The sequence below is a fragment of the Colossoma macropomum genome, unplaced genomic scaffold (assembly GCF_904425465.1).
Source record: "Colossoma macropomum unplaced genomic scaffold, Colossoma_macropomum, whole genome shotgun sequence".
Lineage (NCBI taxonomy): Eukaryota > Metazoa > Chordata > Actinopteri > Characiformes > Serrasalmidae > Colossoma > Colossoma macropomum.
In genome coordinates, this window is record NW_023494784.1 from 11,250,055 (window position 1) to 11,273,259 (window position 23,205).

The 23,205-nt window shown below is 39.9% G+C and overlaps 1 protein-coding gene across 1 annotated transcript in view; it reads right to left on the bottom strand.

Annotated features, from left to right (window-relative positions):
• Positions 1 to 2,348: 2,348 nt before the first annotated feature.
• LOC118796652 (receptor tyrosine-protein kinase erbB-4-like) overlaps positions 2,349 to 23,205 on the bottom strand; it is a 600,895-nt gene continuing 580,038 nt past the window's right edge. The window contains exons 26-27 of the mRNA XM_036568052.1: positions 12,160 to 12,484; positions 2,349 to 10,683 (exon numbers count right to left, since the gene is read on the bottom strand). Of these exons, the coding sequence (XP_036423945.1) occupies positions 10,019 to 10,683; positions 12,160 to 12,484 (990 nt within the window). The 3' untranslated portion in view covers positions 2,349 to 10,018. The remainder of the gene's footprint in view (positions 10,684 to 12,159; positions 12,485 to 23,205) is intronic.

The following is a 23,205-nucleotide window of genomic DNA, read 5'->3' on the forward strand; positions in this document are numbered from 1 at the left end:
ACTTTCTGTCCGGCTAAAAGAGTCTGTAGTGCTCCATTTGGAGAGCTGGTGAAAGTTCAGAACCATTAGGGCTGATTTTGCGGGACTGAGAGGGGGGAATTTAACCACACTTAAACTCCACTACTGTTCAGGCAGGTCCACACAGCTGCAGCAGCGCATTCATTCTGTCTGGAAAATTGAAAAATCTGATGGATTTTGACTTACAGAACAGAAAAAAATCTGCTGTTATATTAGACATTAGCAGTTGCTGCATGTTGCAAATCCATTTAGTTTTACGTTTGGCAGATAGTTTTGTCTAGAGTGACTAACGCTTTTAAAAGTAAAGCATTCTTTGCCACAGAAGGTACCTAAAGAACTTTCAATAGATAGTTTTGTTTAGAGATCAATCTTTTTATTGATATTTACAGAGGTAGTATCAAGAATTATGGAGATTACATTTCTCTTTCAAATTCACAAAAACAGATCTTGGGAAAAGCACAAATTTAGTTGTTGTCACACCATTTGAGATGATAAATAAGCAAATAACAAAGAGGGCCCTAAAACAAAGCCTTGTGGGATGCCATATTGCACTCTTCTATGTTCATAGAATTGTGTGAAGAACGCCGTAAGATTTAAAAACTTTAAGAACCTTAAAGGTACCAATTCAAAGATTTTTGTAGAACTGAACATCTAAGCCAAAAGTGAGTGTATAGGACAGTATTATAATAATCACACATACACATAATGGTTTAGATACTGTATTGGTATTTATTTATTTATATTAAATTAAAAATATATTTTTGACAGATTCATGTAACAAAACTGTGGAACTGTATTTAAATGCTCTAGCTTTTTTGTTGAGGGTAGGAGGGGGACCTGTGGTGGGGCAGAGCGTTTGGGCTCCATCCTGCCTGTAGGTGGCAGGTGAGAGCAAGAAGAACCCATCCACGGACTGTACTGCTCTCCGTGGTGCCTATCTTCTTAAAAAAAAAAAGAAAGAAAGAAAGAAGAGAAAGAAAAAAGAAGACGAGAGTCCATTCTGACAAGTCATCACTCAAAGCTGAAGTGGCAAAACAAGCCGTCCAATCAATTAGTCAATTTGTCAGAGTGGATAACACACGACGACACATTAATCTCTCAGAGAAAAGCCATTAGAGGGCAATTAATGTGAGCGGACTGCCATGCCGCAGCCACATCTCAGAATAGTGTCCTGGGATGGGTATTGCAGCCCTGAGGTCATACAGGGTCACATTTCATAGAGTAACAGTGCTGGTTTAGAGTCAGCTTCTGCCATTGACATCTGTATGAATATGATTCTATAAGCAGCTGATCCTCAATTAACACTCTTACCCTGAGAGTAGTGCTGGGCGATCAACTGTACCAGTATATATATATTTATATATATATATATATATATATATATATATATATATATATATATATATATATATATATATATATATGCGCTTTCAATCCTACAAATCTGGTTTCTGTCTGTTATTATTATTGTTATGGCCACAAAAAGTTATGTGCACAATCTTTCTTTGCAGAAAGAAAAAGCAAAATTTAAATATTTGTCATATTTGTTAAATCTGCCATATTTGACATTAAAACAACTGTAATATTGTTCATATGGATTAATCACATGTAATTACTATGTAATTACTTTGTAACTACTATGTAACTGTGTAATTACACTCAAATGCTATGACTTTCTGACCTCTAAGGGTTAATGCACACTCACATATTAGCTGATACCATGATAAACCTGGAAAATCTTGGGATACTGAATGTCATCAATATCGCCAAGCACTACTGGACAGGCCTTACAAATATGGACTCAGGGCAGCGTAGGTTGGGGAAGTGACCCGTGAAAGCAGCATGGAGGGGTGAAGTCTTATAGGTACTGACGAAGAACTATATATGTTGTACCGCGGCATGGTTAAAAAGTCTGGGAAAAAGAAAATGTCTGGCAACCGAGTTCTCTTCACACCGAGGGGAACTGAACAGTATTGCAAAAGGGCGCCTGACTCCCCGACCCTTACAGCGGGAATTTCTGTACAAAAGATAAAAATAAAGATACGAGGGAGGTTATACCCGACAGAAAGAAAGAGAGAAAGAAAGAAAATAATCTCCCACCACTTGAGCAAAAGGGCAGAGGTTAAAGAACACAAGATCCACCAAAGCTGTGCTAAATACAGTCACAAGGATCACATCAGGGCACTACAAAAAACCTGCAAGCTCTACAAAGAAAGTATGTGCTGTTCAAATTACAGATATATACAGAAAGCAAAGAGGAATAACTGATCACGCACACACAATGTGGTTAAACAAAGACGAAGTGAGACGCAGTAAACCGAAAGAAATCAAAATCAAAATCATTGCAGTCCAAAAGAGCATGAGATACCCATCTATTTACAAATGCACCTGGCCAATTCTTCAACAATCTATAAAAATACTATTCACATTTTCTCAGTTAACAGTAGTAAAATCGCGAGGAAACAACCATTCCAAAAGGTTTAGTGTTTCAGGAAGAGTGATGCCTTCCCTTAACTGGTTGCTGTAATATAAAACGAATGATCGGCGTGTAAACTGTGCTTACTCTGTCTCTCTGTAGGTTCTGAGTATGTGGACACGAGTGGAATAATTTACCGTAAATACATCAGAAGAGACAAATTACACTCACATGAACGTTAAACCTGAACCCAATCCCTGCGAAATTCAGTGCTTGGCGCATCCCTCGTTCAAGTGTTGGTGGCAGCGCTGGATATAAATCAGTACTTTATACGTGGATTTGGATAAAACGTTATCAGTAGACTGGCTTTCGTTAATAACAGTGTGTCGAAAATGTGCTGCAAATACACAACCTTCCCCCTTGATTTGATTCCATGTGAGGAAGACTCTCATAAATGTTATTTGTCTGTTGCCACTGTAGAGGGAAATAGACTTGTCATGTCATGTCATCATTTTGTAGTTCACCATTCGCATCCAGATGAGCCAAGCTGGTTTTCCCTGTGGGAAAAATGAATGGCGTTGTAGAAAATCACACTTGTAGTTTCCTGTGGTTAACCAACAAATTCTCAAGCTTGTGTTTTGTCCTTTATGCATGTTTTTCACCCCTAATATCACATCATTTGAAGTATATAGTCATTATGTATTGTGATCTTGTGCATTTAACTGACTGTATGCAAGATTCTAAGACGGCCCCGCCTCCCTGTCCATCAAACTAGTATCATCTGTAACACTTTTGCTAGCAGATGAAAGTGTTCAGCAGCACAGAAGTGTCCATTTGAAACACTTTTCATCCGAAAACTGGCCTTTCAAGATGATGAGTGCAGATATACATGTTTCATAACTGACCAAATATGAATGTGGGCAAATTTAAGAGAACAAAAAAAAAGAGTTTGGGCTTCTACACTGTCTAATCCAAAACGTTTTATGATTTTGACTGGCTAAAATTGACATCAAAAGACTGGCAAACTCAACTAAATACAATATGCAAACCAGCAAGCTTTGTCAAGTGTGGTAGTACTAGTCTACAAGCAGTGCCAACTCTACAACATAAGCAGCTGATTAGGGCCCCTGTGGCCCCCCAAACAACTTTTGGGTTATTACAGCACTATTATGTTGTCTAATATGCCCGAGTGAGGGGGAAAGCAACTAGTTAATCATGTTTGAAAAGGAGTGTACACGTCTGGAGCCAAAAAAAAAGAAAAGAAAAAGAGAAGATGAGAAAAATATAAACATAAAGTTATATTTTGGAGAGCTGGTGTTGTTATATAATAGTGAGTGGCAGTCAGCCGACCCACGGGCACCAGCAATGGCCGCAAGAGAGGACGGGAAGGCGGTGCCCGAGCCTCGTGCGCTAAGAGCCGTGAGTGACAGCAGGAGGAGGACGTCAGCATGAGAACCTGAGCCAAGAGGGACAGAGCTTGTTGCTCCTCCTCCCTGTCACCGCCCCCACTACCCAGCTTAGCTGCCTGGATCGAACGTGAGGTGAAGTCTAGTGTCCTCGCTGTGACACAGGCGGGGCCTGGGTGGCCAAGTTCGGGACTTGCGCCCTGCCTTCATGCCTTTAGTGGCTGTTGTCATCGTCCCTCCCCTTTTGGCAGCTGACGTTCTCCTCCTACTGTCACTCACGGCTCTTAGCGTGCAAAGCTTGGGCATTCAGGCACTTGCAGCTGTTGACGGTGCCCATGGGTAGACGACTGCCACATAGTGTTAAAGTAGTTTAGAATTACTGTAGCAGCTATTCTTTAATGTAACTTAACGATAGTTGGCGTAACATAGTGTGTAACACAGTTGTCCTCCATGTGGCAGACTGGGGACCTCGTGTGGGAAAAAATGTCATGCTATACCTGTAAGATTCCTAGTTTACCAACCCGTGCAATATGATTAAACCGTAGGACGTTCTGGATGAAAGTGTCTGCCAAATACCATAAATATGAATGTAAGTCAGTTAAATGCACAGGACATTTAGCCTGCTTGAATGGAGCAATATGTTTTGATTACTTAATGACCTCGTAATTTAGTTTCACTTAAGCCTTTACCACACTTTACCATAGTGTGCGATAAAGGCCAAAATTTTTACATGCCATTCATTTTTTCCATAGAGAAAAACAGCTTAGACTTAAGAGTTCTTTATTTGGGCCTAATGGTGTACACAAAATGATGCACCAACTTAGAGGTCTATGCTGAGTACTGTATAATATTCTATGTGTGTTAAGCTTATTGCATTAAAATACAGGTCAAATAAAGTTTCACATATATGCTTTTTAAGGTCAACGTCCTTCAAATATATAACTAAACCATTTATATGTCTTATGAGCTAATAAGTCCCAGTAAGTGTTTGCAGAAGCTGGGGGATGTTAATCAATGTAAGGTATTACTCCACATATCATCTTTCAGAAGGAAAATCGTGTAAAATAACACAGACAAAATAATAAAAAAAACCCTTCACATTAGTTCAACATCCTGCAATCCTCCCAGAACCAAAAATAAACCCCCAGATAATATTTACAGTGGTCACATTTCCAAAAGGTTTGTCTGAAAATCAGATTTCACCTCAAAGAAGAAATAATGAGCATCAAGTCCAAAAACGTTAATCCTCCTTTCTGGGTTTTTGTTGAAGGAAGTAGTACTGTAATCCCCACCTCCACGATACCGGCTTCAGTGCAAAGCACTTCAGCATGGAAAAGACTCCTAGTGGCTACGAGCTCCTGCTAGACTTCTCGGTCTCTTCCCATGTTTTGGTCAAGACGTTCCTTGCTTAGCTGCTTGTTAGTTTAAGGAGGGTTTCATCCATCCTGTATCCACAGTGTTTGCTACATACTGTACAGTTTTGACACCTTGACGGGCCTCTTCTCAGCTGCAGTATGTGATGCACATGTTTAAAGGTATGATAAGTAAAATAATGTTTATGCTTTGCGTATGAGGTATGGCACATGGGCACTACTCAACAAAAACAAAAACAACTAAAGTCGTGTATTACTAGACTGTACTTATAACCTTCGAGTAATATTCATCCCTCTCAGAATCCACGGCCAACCGTACCTTTAATATCATCCTGCAGGTAACAGTAGCGTCTTCATTTTAATCTTAAGAAGTTTCATTTCTCTTGCGTCTATCTCCCGTTTATATTAAAAAAAAATATGAGATATCCTTCTCGCCTCATTTTAACAGTAAAAGAGTCTGACAGCAAATGTGCACACAGAGACAGTAGTTATCAGGCCTTGGTTCAGTTTGGTGGCATCAATTATTCCACACAGACATGAACCAATACCATAATAATTAGTGCTGAGAGATGAAATATACCTGTGCCTGTGCAGGATGCTTACATCTCTTTAAGATCTTTATAGGCGAACTGTACTATAATTCAGCTTCTTACACCATGACATCATTTGGGACTACACAGCAATTTGGCGTTTCTGTTTGAGAACCTCAGCACAGATGAGTTTTAGCTAGAGATCAGTTGGAAAGCAGACTTCATTTTAACCCTCAGAGACCCTCAGAGAATTGTTCAAAGCACGCTATTAATGCCTGTTAAAATGATACAAGCCAACAGTCCACATTCAAACAACATGTCTGCTTCTTACTGATATCCATGCTGTGTGTTCTGGAGCAAATTTGGCAATATTTCAAGCAAATATAACACCTGTGATATGTTTTCCCTTCATTCATAATGGTTACTGAAATAAGAACTGCAACTATATATATACATATATAAAATATCGCTGCTGTCAGAACAACACAGAACAATCATGTTGGATACGCGAGGTGCAGTCGTGGGCTGGAGGTTGGGGAACCAGCCTTGTGACCGGAAGGTCGCCAGCTCAATCCCCTGAGCTAAAAGGACGTGACTGAAGTGCCCTTGAGCAAGGCACCTAACCCCCAACTGCTCCTCGGGCGCCGTGGATAGGGCTGCCCACTGCTCCGGGCAAGTGTGCTCACTGCCCCCTAGTGTGGGTAACATATAATAAACAACAGGTATTTGTGTAACAAATAACAGGTATTTTCAAATTATGGCAAAAACTGAAAACGACAAAAATGGATATACAAGGCTTTGTTCTGACAACAGCGATATATATTAGGGCTAAACGATTTGGGCAAAAGATCACATTTTTACATTTTTTCTAATTTTTTCTACGATTTAAATGCAATTGATTTTAATTGAGATATAAATTGAGGTATGGGCTTTTTTTTGGCTAAGATGACCAGCGTATATTTTTTCTGGCTTGAGACTTAAAGTGGTAACACAGTGCGCCAGCCTGCCACTTGTTTGTGGTTGTGATGTCACAGCAGTTCACAAGCTCCATGTTATTAGGCAAAATTTCCGTACTTACAACTTTTACATGGAATCAATGTTGGTGGTTACAGACTGCAAAACTATAATAAAAATTGCAGATCTTGAGATTTGAAAATTGCAGTGTTGCAACCACGCCTCAAATATCCAAAAGGGTAACTACAGGGACAGGAAAAACGTTTCTAACTTTTGAATGAAAAGTAAAAGACAAGAATTTTCTAAGCAATTCTGGAACATTTCTATTTCTCCATTTATCATTACATTTTAACACAATGTAAAGCGAAGCTGGACTTTTGAAATTCTCTAAAGAATGAATAAAAACCATAGAGATTTAAGGTTTTGTTCCAACAACATCAAAGCTTTTTCATATGACTGTGAATTTCAAAACCCCAAAATCTACCTCAAAGCAAAATATGTTAAAATATCACACTTCTTGGGGTCAGTAGCTTCCAATGAACAGTTTAAAAGGAAAAAAAATGAAACTACAGCAACAAATTAGTGTTTAGGTCTCTGAAGGTTAAAGCAAGCAATGCTTAAGATAAATACTTCATTTAAGTAACGTCTGTTGGGTACATTTCAACTCTCGGCACAGAAGTGACACTGCCGTTTGCCAAATCTGCCTACAGAAATGGAAAATGTGCTAAAGTCTTTGTGTTGAACCACCAGGGCTGATTTTTCCACTCACAGATTAAGCTTAGTCTTGGACTAATGAGAGCTGCCAACAGAGATTCCCCATTAGTTTTGCACTGAACTCAATCTGTGTGTACAAAACAGCTGAACGTGCCCTGCCATACGATAAACATAAACCTTCATTAGCAAGGAAAAAAAGCAAAAAAAATAAAAAAAAATCATAGAACACACAGAACACATGGTGCGGCACAAGCAGGCTGGCTGTTCTCTACCAACATGGACAGAACAGAATTTAAACAAATGAGTATTCAACAGTCTTAGTTGTAGGAAATAGATACGTTATTTGACTGTGCCAGACCATTAAGTGCTTTAAAAAAAACTTCCACATAAGACCCTCCATTAGCAGCGAATCATAACGCCTGGCAGTGTTCAGAACTACATGTGTTTTTTTTTTTCTGGCCGGACATTTGGATGGCGTGATTTTCTTCTACCTATGACGTTTGACGCTTGTGAGAAAACAACACCTTATTATATAAACTTAGAAAGTATGATTTCTCCAAATTTCTCATTTTTTTTCGGAGGACAGTCCGGCAGGGAGAAGACTGATATCAGGCAGACAGGTCTGGGGCCTAAGGGCAAATGTTCTATTTTCACTTCCTCATTTGTTCCTCGTGGCACGACAGTATTTCTGCCCCCCTTGCGCTCCTCTAGATCAGCGTTAATGACTGCAGGCAGACGTGTGTGCCAGCTAGTGCTTTCCATCCATAGCCAGTCCCATGGTGTGCCACTGGCTGACCCCCTGGTTGATGGACTATCATAATAGCGTTTAATATGCCTCGTGATAATAATTCAGCAGCCATTGCTCTGGACTGCGCTAGTGTCTGAGAGGGCACTCATGAGGCCTTTGTGTCATCTCCATAGGTTTGTACACATTTACACCCTGCTCCGTTTTGGTGAATGCAAGCTGCCCCATCTGTATGTGCCTTGGTCATCATTATGAAAGTTCATTCACCAACATTTAGGTAGATCCAGCTTGTGCAATCCATATCCTTTAAGAGATATATCTATATCTATGTCACACTTCTGTTTGATCATAATTGATGCTGGCTGGACTGTAAAAAAACATAATTTTGCAGCACAGTATTTGAAGAATATCCTGTAGCCATCACACGCTCCTCTATGTTCTCCGGCCTGTGCTGTGGACCCAAGTTTAGTTATGAAGGAACTGGCCGCCTGTGTGCAAGTATGAATGAGATGCATGGGGTTCTGCACTGTTACATCACTTCTGAATGTGGGAGCCAAACAGAAGGTCAATGGACCTTCAGTGCATTGATGCAATTTAGATGGCTGCACATGGATGAGTGAAAAATGACTCCTGTGCTATTTATGTAATGAGAAACACAGAGCGAGTGACCGGAGGGACTAAATGAATGTGTCAGGAATGCAATGAGAGATGTGATGCATGTACGTCCCCTCCTGGGACGAGTGACATGGGTTTGTGGAGCGTCTACAGATTGTAGTAGAAGTTGCAATACACAGCTCTCAACTGAGGTCATCTATTAGTAAGCAATGTATGGGTGTCCAGAGGTGTAACCTTGCACAGACGGCCAAAACACAAAGATTACAGCAAAAGAAAAATGCCCAACAAAACCAGTGTAGAAGTCCAGAAGGAGGCCTCCCCCATCTCCAAGTTTGGCCCATATGGATGCAGCCCAGTGCTTGTTGCTCTTTGTAACAAATGTCCATGGCGTGCCATCTGTTTTGTGGTCAAAGGTGTCTCTCAAGAGGATCTACTTGCCTTCCAGTTATGGATACGCCCAGTGAGGGGCAGAGTGTGATCAGAGGATGCTAAGTCCAGGAGGTTAGGTCACCATTGTAACCATGATATGTGCACATGATGAGGGTGGGGAGGGGTTAGCACCTCCTTTAGATTGCACTAAAGAAGATGGGTTGACTGGCACGTCTTGTTTACAGCACCCCGCTCTGGAGAGTAGACTTCTGAAGGTTGATCTTGAACCCCAGTTGGTAGAGGAGAGGAACTGAGGGAAGGAGAAGGTGAATAGTGCTGGTGCGAGATCAAGGGTGAGGATACAGTGGTGAGAATATGACGAAAATCTGGTTTTAGGTAATGAGCACTCGTAAAATGAACCATGCTACATTACAGTCTAAAGTTAATCTCACTTTGTGTTGTTTTGGTGTATTTAAATGTAAAATTTCCAATTACTTTCAGATTTTAAATGTTTAAGTTGACAGTTTATGTCACTGTTATTACCTTGTTGCTTTAATAATCTCATTGTTTTTATCGCTTCATTGATTGCTTTAATTCTTTGACTCGATACCATCACATACTTTGTTAAATAATAGTGATCCCTCAGCATATTCTGAGCTCCTGAAACTCTAAGACTTCTAGTCTTCTCTATTGTAACTTTCTACCTTACATAGAGGCTCCACAGTGTTTTACTGAGTAGTTACTGGATAATAACTGAGTAATAAGCCATACATCTCGAGTTAAGGGGTTAAATAAAGGTTTGAATGAATGAATGAGTGAATGAATGACCATGGGTCACCTCCTCTTCCATCCTATTTCTTCCCCCTCTCCTCCATCTACTACACCACTGTATTCCTCTGCCTGTATGGTGGTGGGGGCAGCACTGTCCCAGGTTTCAGCGCATATTCGGTCAGGTACTCCTGGTTTTCGGCCACAGCTGGCCGGATGCGGCCGTTCTGTCGGTAAAAGAAGCGGGTGCTGCAGTCCTGCAGGTACTCTGGGTTGTGAAGAGTGGCCTTGGGTGGAAGACTGTGCTGCCAGTACTCAGGATTGTCAAATGTCTTTTTGGGCTTTTTATCAGCCATGATGGTGCCAGAGTGGGCTGGGTGGAGGGTAAGCGTCGGGTGTCCTGAATGGGAAGGATGAAGGGTGTGCCCAGACAGTGTTGGGATGCCCGGTTGGGCAGAATAAATGGGCTGCGCTGGGAGATGTGTGTGACCAGAGGGGGCACTGTGGGCAGGGTTTTGGGCACTGGAGGCTCCAGGGTTGGCTGCTGCTGCTGCTGCCGCTGTGTGAGCCACAGGTATCCCGTTCTTCCGCAAAGCCTCCTGGCTCTTCTCCCCAGAGTTATGGAAGGTGTTGAGATAGAGAGGGTCATTCACATACTCGTCCTCCATCTTTGGATGGCCATTGGAGGCAGAGTGGTGACCGGGGTCCAGTGTATGGATTTCTCCATTTCTGCGGCGGGTAACGAATGGGTTCTCCTCCACAGGGTTGAGATAATCTAACAGGAGAGGACAGAGAAGAGAAGAAAAGAGAGGAGAAGAGAAGATTAAAGGACAGAAGAGAAGACAAGAGAAGAGAGAAGAGAGGACAGGAGAAGAGAAGAGAAAAGAAGAGAAGATTAAAGAAGAGTACAGAAGATTAAATAACAGAAGAGAAAAAAGAGAAGAGAAGAGAGGATTAAAGAAGAGTAGAGAAGATTAAAGGACAAGAGAAGAGAAGAGAAGAGAAGAGAAGAGAAGAGAAGAGAAGAGAAGAGAAGAGAAGAGAAGAGAACCGTGAAATCATTCTATCATTCTTCTGAGTGCTGTGAGGTACAGAGATACCTATCATTGATCTCTCACAGGTTCCTCTCCTGTGGGCTTCTTATATGACCTTCGGGAGCTGCAGAGGCCTGAGTGCTATGGGCCCTGCGTTACTGAGCTACAGTACTTCTCACCTGATTGCTAAAATGAACTTGAATTGACCAAAGAAAGACTCAAGTCAATAACACTCAAGGGAAAGATGCATGTGCCACTGGCATTTATAATGTTGATGAGTTTAACCTCATCAAAGAAAATAATGTTTTAAAGACAAATTAAAGTGTAAACTGTATGTCGAGCTCATAACTGTTCTCTTTTACGGGGAAATTAAACATACAAGCTACAAACCAACTTAAACCCGTTGATAATGTATCACAAACACAATATAACCCTTAAAAGTCACAGATATCACTGGTAATAAGAAAAGCATGAAATATTATCTTAATTCTTTCTCACTTGTAGCTCATTGAAACAAGATAAAGAATTCTGTCAAATGTGCAGATTGTAAACTATTAATTGATGCCACTTTTGGGTTTGTATATATAAGAGAAGATATTTTATTATGATTTAAATTTGATTGAACTTTATTGTTTTACAGAAACATCTATTAAATTTTTCTTTACATGTTTTTGTTAATTTAAAATAAAAGCGAATATGTTGATGCAAAAGCCAATGTTAATCTATGTAATACATTACCTATAGTTCTATACAAAAGTTTGAGCGCTCCTGGCCAAATGAAATGTTTTGTTGATTTTCTAAGGGACAATAAGTTTTGGGGTTTTTCTGCTTTTTCACCAATTTTCTCCCTAATTTAGCCATATCCTATTCCACCCACTAGTTAGTTATAATATATTATATAATATGTAATTTGAACAGGGTTTCTTTTTTGCAAACCTGTATTTAATGATGTAATAATTACAGTTAAATAATATAGCAAAAGTACTAACTCTAGACTTCAGAGGTTAAACTCCTTAACATTCCAGGTTTATTTCATACAAGTCTTATTATTCAGTATCTACAGGGCCTTCAATCCAAACTAATGGAGCTATTCTTAGGTTACAGAAGTGTGTAATAAAACATGGCTTTTTAAAGGGGTTAATTGGTCAATCTTAGAACCTGTATCCTCCCAGGTCAGGTGTGGTGCCTACACCAGTAGTCTAGGTGTGGAGTATTACCTGAGGGGTTTTTGTCCTTCTTTGCGCTCATGTATCCGTCCTGGTCTTTGTCAGGCCTGGCTGCCCGTTCGCCCAGTAGTAGGGTGGGGTCAGTGCTGTACCGCTGACCACTGCTGTCCTCTGCAGTGCTGAGCCTGGGCGTGGCCTGTTTCCTCAGGGTGCCGTTACAGCGCGGGTCCTCCGGGGGCGCCGCTGCGCTCTGCTGGGCTGCTGATGCCTCCTGGGAGGAACAGGATGGGGTTACCGCAGATACAGCGACCACTCTAGGTATGGTGGCCATCATCTCCTCCATACCAAAACTGCCATCCTGATATGCAAACTGGTTCTGCATAGATAGAAGAGAGTAGACATTTCTATCACAATCAAGCCTTTTAAGACATGTAATAAACAGTCACTGTTGAACTCCATTTAACTCACATACACTCTCTAATTTAACTCCATTTAACCTACATTAGACCATCATTTGGACTCTTGGGTCCACAAGGTCCATAGGTTGGTCCACACTTCAATTTCTCTCTCATAACTATGTAACTTACATAACATTGCATTTTTTGGATAGTGGTGACATTAGATTGATAACAGTTGAGTAGTTTATGGTGAAAATGTTCTTTATGTAGAATGTGCTGTAGATGGTTCTATACAGAACCTTTTACAGGGTTTAAAAAGGCTCTAAAGAGAACCAAAAAGGGTTCTTCTACTGTGACAAGCTTGACAGCGTAACAATAGGAGAACCCTTTTTGATGTCTTAAAGTAGGTGTAGCTGTCCAGAAGCCTGAAGCCGGACATCTAAAATGTGGAGTACACTCTTAGCAAAAAAGGTTCTATATAGAACCAAAAAAAGGTTATTTGGCTTGTGACAATGGTAGAACCCATTTTGGTGCTATATAGAACCCTTTTCAACAAGGTTCTATATAAAACCATCTACAGCAGATTCTCCATAAATCTAAAGATGCCTTTCACAATGCAAAGAAGGCTTTAATCATGCAAAAGTGTTCTTTGAGTGTTCATAGTTCTATATAGGACCTTTACTAAAGAAACCTTGAAGAACCGGATTTTTTAAGAGTGTAGATGGTGCTATATAGAACCTTCTTGAAAAGGGTTCTTCTATTGTAACAAGCTTCACATTGTAAAAATAGAAGAACCCTTTGGGTGCTATATTGAACCCTTTTCAAAAAGGTTCTATATAGAACCCTTTTCGAAAAGCTTCTACAAAGAACCATCTACAGCACATTCTTCACCAATCTGAAGAACACTTTCATGATGCGAAGAACCTTTTAATCATGCAAAGACCTCTTTCCATGTTCATGGGTTTATACAGAACTTTCTGTACTAAAGAACCATTGAAGAACCATTATTTAGAGTGTAAGGTTTTGCAGACTGATAAACCTAAATTTGGGATTATAAAACACAGAAAATACAACCCACTGAACTTGGAGGCGTGTCTGTAGATTTCTTTGAGGAACTGAAAGTGAGTCTCCAGAAAAGAATGGAAGCCATAATAAATACTGTAGGTGCCCAAACAGTTCTTTGCAGTGAAGCCACAGAAGAATTGCGTTCGGATCCCTACAGAACTTTTTAATGGCTCTTTCTTCAAAGCACTACTTTACTTTTCTCCCTTTTGACTTATTTTAAAAGTGTCGTTTCTGTTCTAAATTTCTAAATACAGCAAAATGAACATATTCCTTCCCATTGAAAGATTCACACTGTTAGTAATAAAGGTTCTGTGTAGGTACATTTTTGTTCATCAAGGTACAAACAATGCAAATGTTCCCTCAAAGGTACAACAGTGGTTTTAAGGTCCAGTTGTGAACCTTAAATAAGTTTTTTCCAGGTGAAAAGTTGGTCCACACTTCAATTTCTCTCTCATAAATATGTAACTTACATAACATTGCATTTTTTGGATAGTGGTGACATTAGATTGATAACAGTTGAGTAGTTTATGGTACATACTTAAAGAATGTGGTACAGAACCAACTGTATAGAACTGTAAACACTCAAAGAACCCTTTGCATGAATAAAGGGTTATTTGCAAGGTGAAAATGTTCTTTATGTAGAATGTGCTGTAGATGGTTCTATACAGAACCTTTTACAGGGTTTAAAAAGGCTCTAAAGAGAACCAAAAAGGGTTCTTCTACTGTGACAAGCTTGACAGCGTAACAATAGGAGAACCCTTTTTGATGTCTTAAAGTAGGTGTAGCTGTCCAGAAGCCTGAAGCCGGACATCTAAAATGTGGAGTACGCTCTTAGCAAAAAAGGTTCTATATAGAACCAAAAAAAGGTTATTTGGCTTGTGACAATGGTAGAACCCATTTTGGTGCTATATAGAACCCTTTTCAAAAAGGTTCTATATAAAACCATCTACAGCAGATTCTCCATAAATCTAAAGATCCCTTTCACAATGCAAAGAAGGCTTTAATCATGCAAAAGTGTTCTTTGAGTGTTCTATATAGGACCATTTCTTACAACAGTTCGTATTTGTACCTTTTCATAATCGAATGTTTTAAAACAGAACAATAAAATAAAAACCTGGAGACGAGACGGGGTGTGTGGAGTCAGTACAGCTTAGAGAATATAATTTCAGTGGATTATGGTACAGTTATGTTCCCTGACTAAAGGTACTGAGATGTACCTTTGATGGTACCACCCCAGTGACAAGAGGGGCACTGCCCCAGTGACCGTTTAGTACCTTTTTTCAGAGAGTGTAGGGAGCTAAACGTGGTTTTTCTGTTGCCACCCTTTTGACGCCTTTATTTATAAGAGCATGTATTAAAACCGTCATGCAGTAATTATTGTTTCAACACAACCATTTGGCCCCAGAAGCCACTTTCAGCAGTGCGAACACAAACAAAAACACTTTTCTGTGGTTACTGCATCCATAGAGTGTTGCAGTGTTTTAAAGGGGCCACTTAGCTGTTCTGAAACCACCTGCTGGGGCTTTAAGCTATGTGTGTATATGTTTTCACGACTACCCAGTGATACCGGAGCTCGCCCACAGCAGGACTTCATGCATTACAGCATAAAAACTCAACCATCAACCAATTTACATTAGCTATGAACTAGCAGACAGTAAACTGCACAGCAGCAGTGAAATGAGACGAAAATACTGTTTGTGACAAAGAGAGGAAACATACTGGCCACACAACAGTTGCTGATACAAATTAGCACAAAAAGCCAGCACAATAAAAACAGCTGCAATTCACAGCAGCGCGACTCAAGTGTTTCATAATTTACCGTTAAATAATTTGACTGCTAGAAAAACAAATAAGTGCTCATAGGAAGGCATGGTTGTAACTTGTGGTTCCAATTAAATCCTTGTACACTTGTGAGTTGATTGCCAAATGAAAGCTCAGATGTGAAAATAAACTTTCAGTTGAAGGAAAAAAGACTTTCAATACCCTCTGAATTAGCATGGAGAGAATCTGAGTTAATATTCTGATCCGCTTTGTGCATTTTGGCTCCGTTTTGTTCTCCCTGAGCAGAGTTTAGACGGCAAACTCCAGCAGAAAGACGTCTGTCATGTTCCGGGGAGGCTCTGAAGGATTGATGTGACTCATTGATATTCATAAGGCTCCCTCCGCCTTCTCGCCCATTTAGAGCAAAACAAAACAGCCACTAGAATGCAAAATGGCGCTGGTGGTTAGCAGGCTCCGAACACAGAGGAGGAAGATGAGTGTGTGAGCAGAGAGAAGGGCGAATGCAGAGACTTTTATTATGCCAAGAACTAAATTATTATTATAATTTGTATTATTATTATAAAATTAACTTTTTCAACTGATTTTTCAATGTCTGCATAATCCAATCTGTGAGATATAAACAAAGCCATTGAGTTTATATAATGGTTTGCTGTAGAGAAACATTTTTTTTTACAGTGTTGGTGATTAAAACTAGGGATCACAATATCTAAAGCATAAATATAGCTGTTACTATTCAAAACCACCAGTGAACCTATGCATGTCTTCTGAGTGTTTATATGTGAAGATGATGATGGCAAAAAAGTGGACAATCTAAAACAAAACAAAACAAAACAAACAAAAAAAAACTTTGGGGACTATTTTGCCTTTCAACACCCAGCATGTATCCCTCCACCATGAATGTGTTTAATAAATTACATTTTAGTCTAAAAGCTTACATCAAAACTACTGGAAATCAAGCTCTCAGGCATCAGGCAGTGTATTTGAAACCATTCCATGTTATAATTTTCTGTGATCTAATTTAAAAAGTTTGCTAATAGGATCAACTTCAGTCTTATCCCTCTGGGGTCTGAGGGCATCTTCTTGATTTTTGCATATATTCTTAAATTTGCCTTTAAAGGCACTTGCATATGATATGATACCTAAATGTTATAGATCAAAATGTTCAGAACAATCTCTCTTTATAATGAGGCCCTTTTTGACCTGGAGCACTGGGTGAAGAGATGATTGGGCCCAAAAGGTGAAAAAATGAAATCCAGTTTTAGAAACACTTAATATCTCTTGAGAAAACCTAGCTTTACTCATGTGGACAAAATGTTTTGGTGCTTGAAATGAGTTTATCAAAGTCTTAGGCTCACAGAAGTAGAGGAATGAATAAATGAAATAGTAGATAAAAGTGATATTTGTCACTACTTTCCAAAACTGATTCAGATTCATTCTATGTTTGTGTTTGAACTGTATTTCTGCACAGTATTCTCACAAAACATTATTTAAAACATAAATAAACATCTAATTTGACACGCAAGCATGTTTGTTGGCCCCAGAGGGTTAAAGTTACATATACACTACTTGTTCAACATGATGAAATCAATGTTTTAAACAATATATAACTAATCTGGTTTTAGATAAAAGTATACAATGATTCTAATATGCTCATCCTGTGCAAAATCACAGCTTTTAATTAACTATTATGAAGCTACAAACAGATTAAGACATGTTAGAAGTGTTCGGAATGGTAAACAGAGCTGTACAGTCATAAACAAAAAAATTTTAATCTCAGCACAAAAATTTTACAGAAAAATCCCATATTTAAGTTTGTGCACCACAGAGGACGTGTTTTTCACTTTCACCTTTTTTGACTCATAAAATCAACAAAACATGTAATTTGACCTGGGGGTCTTTTGAGTATGACTTTCAGGTATGAATGTAGATGATTCTGAAATGTGTGAAAAAAGCTGCATAAAACGAAGAAGAAATAATATGAACTAATTTAATGACAAACAACATAGCATAGAGGTGAGGATGTGGTCACCTGTCCCAGGAAGTAACTTAGCAAAGCTTGTGATCTATTTACATCACTATATTTCTTTGAGATCCTTTTACCCCGATTTTCTCCCCAATTTAGTCGTAGCCAATTCCACCCGCTAGTTAGGACTCCCCCAATCACACGATGCTATCAACGCTAGGAGGGTGAAAGCTAACACAGGCTTCCTCCGAGACCTGTGAAGCCAGCCACCACTTTCTTTTCGAGCTGCCGCTCACGCAACGTCACTGGACAGCCGAACGCGCTCGGAGGAAAGCGCCAACCGCCAGATCTGTTACGTCAGCTAACAGACGTCTGCGCTGACTAGCATCGCGCTTAGTGAGTGATGGGGCAGCCATCCCACCCACCCAGAGAGAGCGAGGCCAATTGTGCTCTCTCGGACTCCCGGCTACGGATGGCTGTAGCATCACCAGGGGTCAAACTCGCGATCTCCTGATGACAGGGCCAACGCTTAGACAGTTGCGCCACTCGGGAGCCCCTTTCTTTGAGATCCTTGCAGTACACTCTTAAAAAAAGATGGTTCTTGCAGGATTCTTTAGTAAGACAGTGGTTCTATATAGATCCATGAACAGTCAAAGCCATTTGCATGCTTAAATGATTCTTTGCATTGTGAAATGGTTCTTCAGACTGATGGAGAATGTGTTGTATACAGTTCTTTATAGAATCTTTTTGAGAAGGGTTCTATATAGCACCAAAAGTGGTTCTCCTTGTTACGATGTCAAGCTTGTAACAGTAGAAGAACACTCTTCAGTGCTATATAGAACCATATACACACATTCTCCATCAATCTGAAGAACCATTACACCATGCAAAGCATGCAAATGGTTCTTTGAGCATTCATGGTTCTAAATAGAACCACTGTCTTTACTAAAGAACCCTTGATGAACCTTTTGAAGAGTGTAGTTCTGCTGTTTTTTGTTTGTTTCAGGTCTGAGTCCTCTTTCCCTGATGTGGATCTAAATAAGCAGATTGACTTGCCTAGTTCAAAAATTCACAATCTATTCCTCTGCTAACCTGCTCGGCTACCTTAGGGTCATTGCCTTGCTGCATAATAAAACACTTCCAAATGGGCCAGAGGTATTTTATTGTAGACAGATGAGATGCTTCAGGAAACCACTGGGTGCTAAAATCATTGTGCTGCTGCCATTTTTCGTCATTGAGAAAAAGACCAGATGAGCGCCACACTCTCTGAATCTCTTTGTTTTTGTTTTCGCTTTATGGATTTTACTTTTGCGATACTTTGGAGTAGTCTTTTAATTCAACTGATAAAGTTCTCTGCATTCTGCAGATTTTCTATACAGTTGTTTTTCTGTCCACAGTTTTGGCAATTATCCTGTCATCAACCACACTTGTGCTCCTCAGCCAATCCAGGCATTGACAACTACAACAGTACATCACTGATTTCTTTCTCCATTCTCACGAAAAGAATTCACTCGTTGTTGACTTTGACTTTGCCCAATTTACGAGCCATCATTCTCTTCTCTTCTTTCCACTTCTCAAGATTTAGCTTGTTTATTCCTACGAATGCTCATAAATCTTCTAATCAAACTTTATTCTACAGACTGGTGCCATCAACAGTTACTACATATGGAGGATCTGCAACCACATGCATTTTTACTTCATAACACGAGACGAAAAAGGATTTTAACTGTGGGGAGAAGCCAAATGTCTCTACAACATCAAAATGTCAAAATCATCCATCAGACATTCAGTCCCCACAAAGAGCTAAATACATCCTCACACACACCTTGCACCCACTGACTCCACTGCTTTGTTGATGACGTCATGGATGTTAAGAGTTAATAAGCCAATGGCCTTGGGGCTCAGAGTAAACACCCAGCCTGGACTGGCTGTCTATGAGCAAACATCACCTTCGCTTGAGTGAAGACCCTGATATTTACACAGACTGGCCCTCGTAATGAAAGTGCCACCAGAGAGGCAGCCTGGGAAACTGTGTGGGGATCTCAGTCTCCACGGACAGAGAGAGAGAGAGAAAAGCACTTTACCTGCTAGAACAGAGAGGCTGGAGGCTGCTACTGAAATCTCCTAAGACATCAATCGTTTCAGAGGTCACTCTAAGCAAATAGGAGCAACTGTGTTCCTTAGAGAAATATGGCAGAGATTATTTTGGGAGACAGCATTTTCATAAAATCACAGTTCATACTCAAACCTGAGGAGCCTAAATGTGGTACTGGAGGAGTGGGGTTCAGCAGAGTTAGGTGATTTTTAGTTTGATGCTCAAACCCACCTGAGTCAACTCATCAGTCGCTTGAAAAGTTTAGCAGTGCTTACGCGATTAAGTCAAATTCATGGTGCTTTTTATGCTTCCTTATGTACCTGGCCTGTACCTCACTCACTCACATTTAGAAGGCTGAATATTTACAAGGGGGAGCTATTGGTATACTCTTAGTAAAAAAGTTTCCATTTAGTACTAAAATGGTATCAGTAGTGGAAAACGGTACAACAGTTTTCAAAAGGTTCTTTAAGGAACCATACACAAAAGGCCCTCCATCGTGGAGAAGAATTATTTAGCCATGCAAATAACCAAGCAAGCATTCAAAAGGTGCTTTGAGTTCTCATGGCTCAGCAAATTTATTTACCAAAGAACTCTAAAACAACTTCTTCTAAAGTGTAGCTTTTGTGTGCATCACTGAAAGGGAGGAAACTGGCTCGAACCTACACCAGCAGGAGTTCATGAATGCACATGTTGGCAGTCTCAAATCTGTGTGTGCACAAAGTAAGAGGCCCAAAACATACTTTACATAAGTGCTGGAATGCAGGATATTCATTGTTGCTGCATTTGCAGTTCTTCTGCTAGGCTGTGGAGATGGCCGCAGCTCTACATCAATCACACTGAGTGTCCTTGTTACAAGAGACATTTCCCAAAGCTGCTATCCAGAAATGCAGGTCCAGTCCCCTAACGAGCATCACCAAGGGAAACCAAAATGAGAGCTCACTCTCTTCTGGGCCAGCCCGGACAGTGTTGGACACAGGTAAGACAAGTGTACAAGAAAGATTAAACATGAGGCGCTCAGAGAGATAAGACAATGACTGATGTTTTAAAGCCTGTGATAAAACGGGGAGAATTTTATTTTATTAAATTGGCAACACCTTAGCAACCACCTGGGATACAATAGCAACAGCTTAGCAACATGTTAGCAACCACCTTGGATAGCATAGCCACGGCTTAGCAACATCTTAGCAACCACCTAGGGCAGCATAGCAAAGGCCTAGAAATACCTTAGCTACAACCTGGGATAGCATAGCAAGAGCTTAGCAACACCTTAGCAACCACCTAGGATAACATAGCAATGGCCTAGAAACACCCTAACAACCACCTTGGATAGCATAGCAATGGCTTAACAACACCCTAGCAACCACCTGGGATACCATAGCAATGGCTTAGCAATGCCTTAGCAAAGAGAGAGTTTTTTGACATAAAAATGAAGCAGAAAATAGGTAGAAGTGCAGAACCGAAATCTAATGTAGGTGTAATTAGTCGTATAACTCACTACAAATTGAATTATGTATCAAATCTTGATATACCAAATAAAAAAGAAATTAAAATGACAGTATAGCTAAATAAAAGTAAGGGTTAAGTGGGGAGAGAACTACAACCAGTGCCCATCCACTCAAGGTCGGGCTGAAAAAGGAGAGAGATCCATTACAAAACTCAATCCAGACCAAATCACAGGTGGTAAACAGAGCAGATTCACTGAAATAATAAAGGAATACATCAAGACCATGAAATCTGAAAGTGCATTAAAATGCAAAGGAGTCTTCCCAACTATGCAAATTCCTGGTGAATGACATAAAATCTGAAATGTGATATGAGAGAGGGAGAGAGAGAGAGGGGAAGAGAGAGAGAGAGAGAGAGAGAGAGAGAGGGAGAGGAAGAGGAAGAGGAAGAGAGAGAGAGAGGAAGAGGAAGAGGAAGAGAGAGAGAGAGAGAGAGAGAGTTCGTCAGCATGTCTGACCTCGTGTCCTTGTCCGTGTTTCAGTTGGAAAAGTGAACGATTTGAACGTTGGAGGGTCCTCTGTGCTCCCTCTGAAGAGTGCTACAAGACAGACGTGATTGATTGGGTCCAAATTTGTCATGGAGAGAGAACTCAGCCTGCCTGTTTCTGAAGGAGGCCGATTTGAAGTTTGGAACAGAGAGGGCAAAGAAGGGAAAACATTATTCTGAAAATTGGGAATAAATTGTTTAAGCAGAACTTGAGTGCCTATTTTTAAAAAAACTTTTTTTTTTTTTTTGAGAATTTTTTCATTGAATTTTCAGCAATAACTTGATTCTAGCACTTGGGCTCCATGGCTTTTTCCCAGATCCCAAATTTGGGCAGACAGAGAGGACTGTGTACAAATGCAAGGGTTCATGTTCGAATGAGATGAGTTCTTCAGGTCCTATTCAACTCAGTATGATAGGATTTATGTATTCAGTGAAAAAACTAGCTTGTAATTATGCGCTGAAGAGATCAAATTCCATGTGTACAGACTTCAAGGGGAAAATGAGTAAGTATAAAAAGCACCTCATAGTGCCAGTGCAGTAGCTGGGCTTCCATACGCATATTTTATGTGTACCAAATGAAAAGGACTTGATGGAAACAACAAGTGTTGAATAAAGTCACCAAAATCACCCAAAAGGAAAAGAAAAACAGAACAGTGATATTAGACAGTAAACAGATAACGTGACTACACATTTCTTGAGGCTTTAAGATCATCAGCGTGTTTTGTCAGTGTGTTTTTGTCACTTTTATTCTGCAAAATATAGTTATAAAATTAAACAAAACCGCAAAGAGAAGCTCCTCAGCATTAAAGATTTCTCTGTAAACTCATTCCATATTTCTCAGCAGTGTTTTTTCTAGTGCTGTAGTACTCGAGTCTGGTCTCGACCATAAAATAGTGGTCTCAGTCTCGTCTCGGTATCTGTCTCATTTGGTCTTGGTGTTGGACTCAGAAATTGTTGTTGAGACCAGCTGAGTGTGATGCCTCTGTTTGAGGTAAATGGAAGCTGAATTATTATTAAATATGAAAAGAAAAACCAAGGCTTCCATGGACTTAAGTGATCTTTTTTCTGACACGCTTAATGAGAAGGCTGATTTGGAAGGTACTGAGTGCTGGATGTCAGGCTGAAGAGAGTAAGCTGAAAATGGAGCTCTGTCTCACTTCGACAGGTTTAGATCCATTGCCTTACATGTTTAGTTTCCAAGTGATGGTTTAAGTTGTTGGGTTTCAAAGCTTCATTTGTAAAGACCCCTGAACAAACAGCACAGAACGGTAGGTACTCGTTTTCATTTCCCACACAGGTGAAGCCCAGAGCTACATATTGTTATGTAATTCCTTCTTCTTGGTTTTGATTGCACTGAAAATATAAACATAACTAGCTAACCTTTTGCCGGAACAATAAGTGAGCTTATTATAAATATTATGTTTTATGTTTGCAAATAATCAACAATAAAGGTCATATTTAAAATTACACTTTAAATGTTTTACAGGTTAAATGTTTGTATAAAAGACCCACAGTACCACCACTGCCCACTGGGGGCAGCCTCCCACAGGCTGAAAACCACTGTTGTATAGGTTTAAGTAAAACCTGGTGGTTAAGGATCTAATTTATCCTTTCCAAGATGGCTTAACTGAGTATTACTTGTTCGTTGATGTTCAATGGTTTCAAAATTTAAACATTCCCTGAGAGCAGATCTGCATGTTATTATTAATATGTTTTCATTTAATAATAAAAAAGAATGTAGGTTAGTTTATGTTTATTTGACTTTAAGTGTGATTCTGAATACATTTTAACATTTTAGAGAAGAA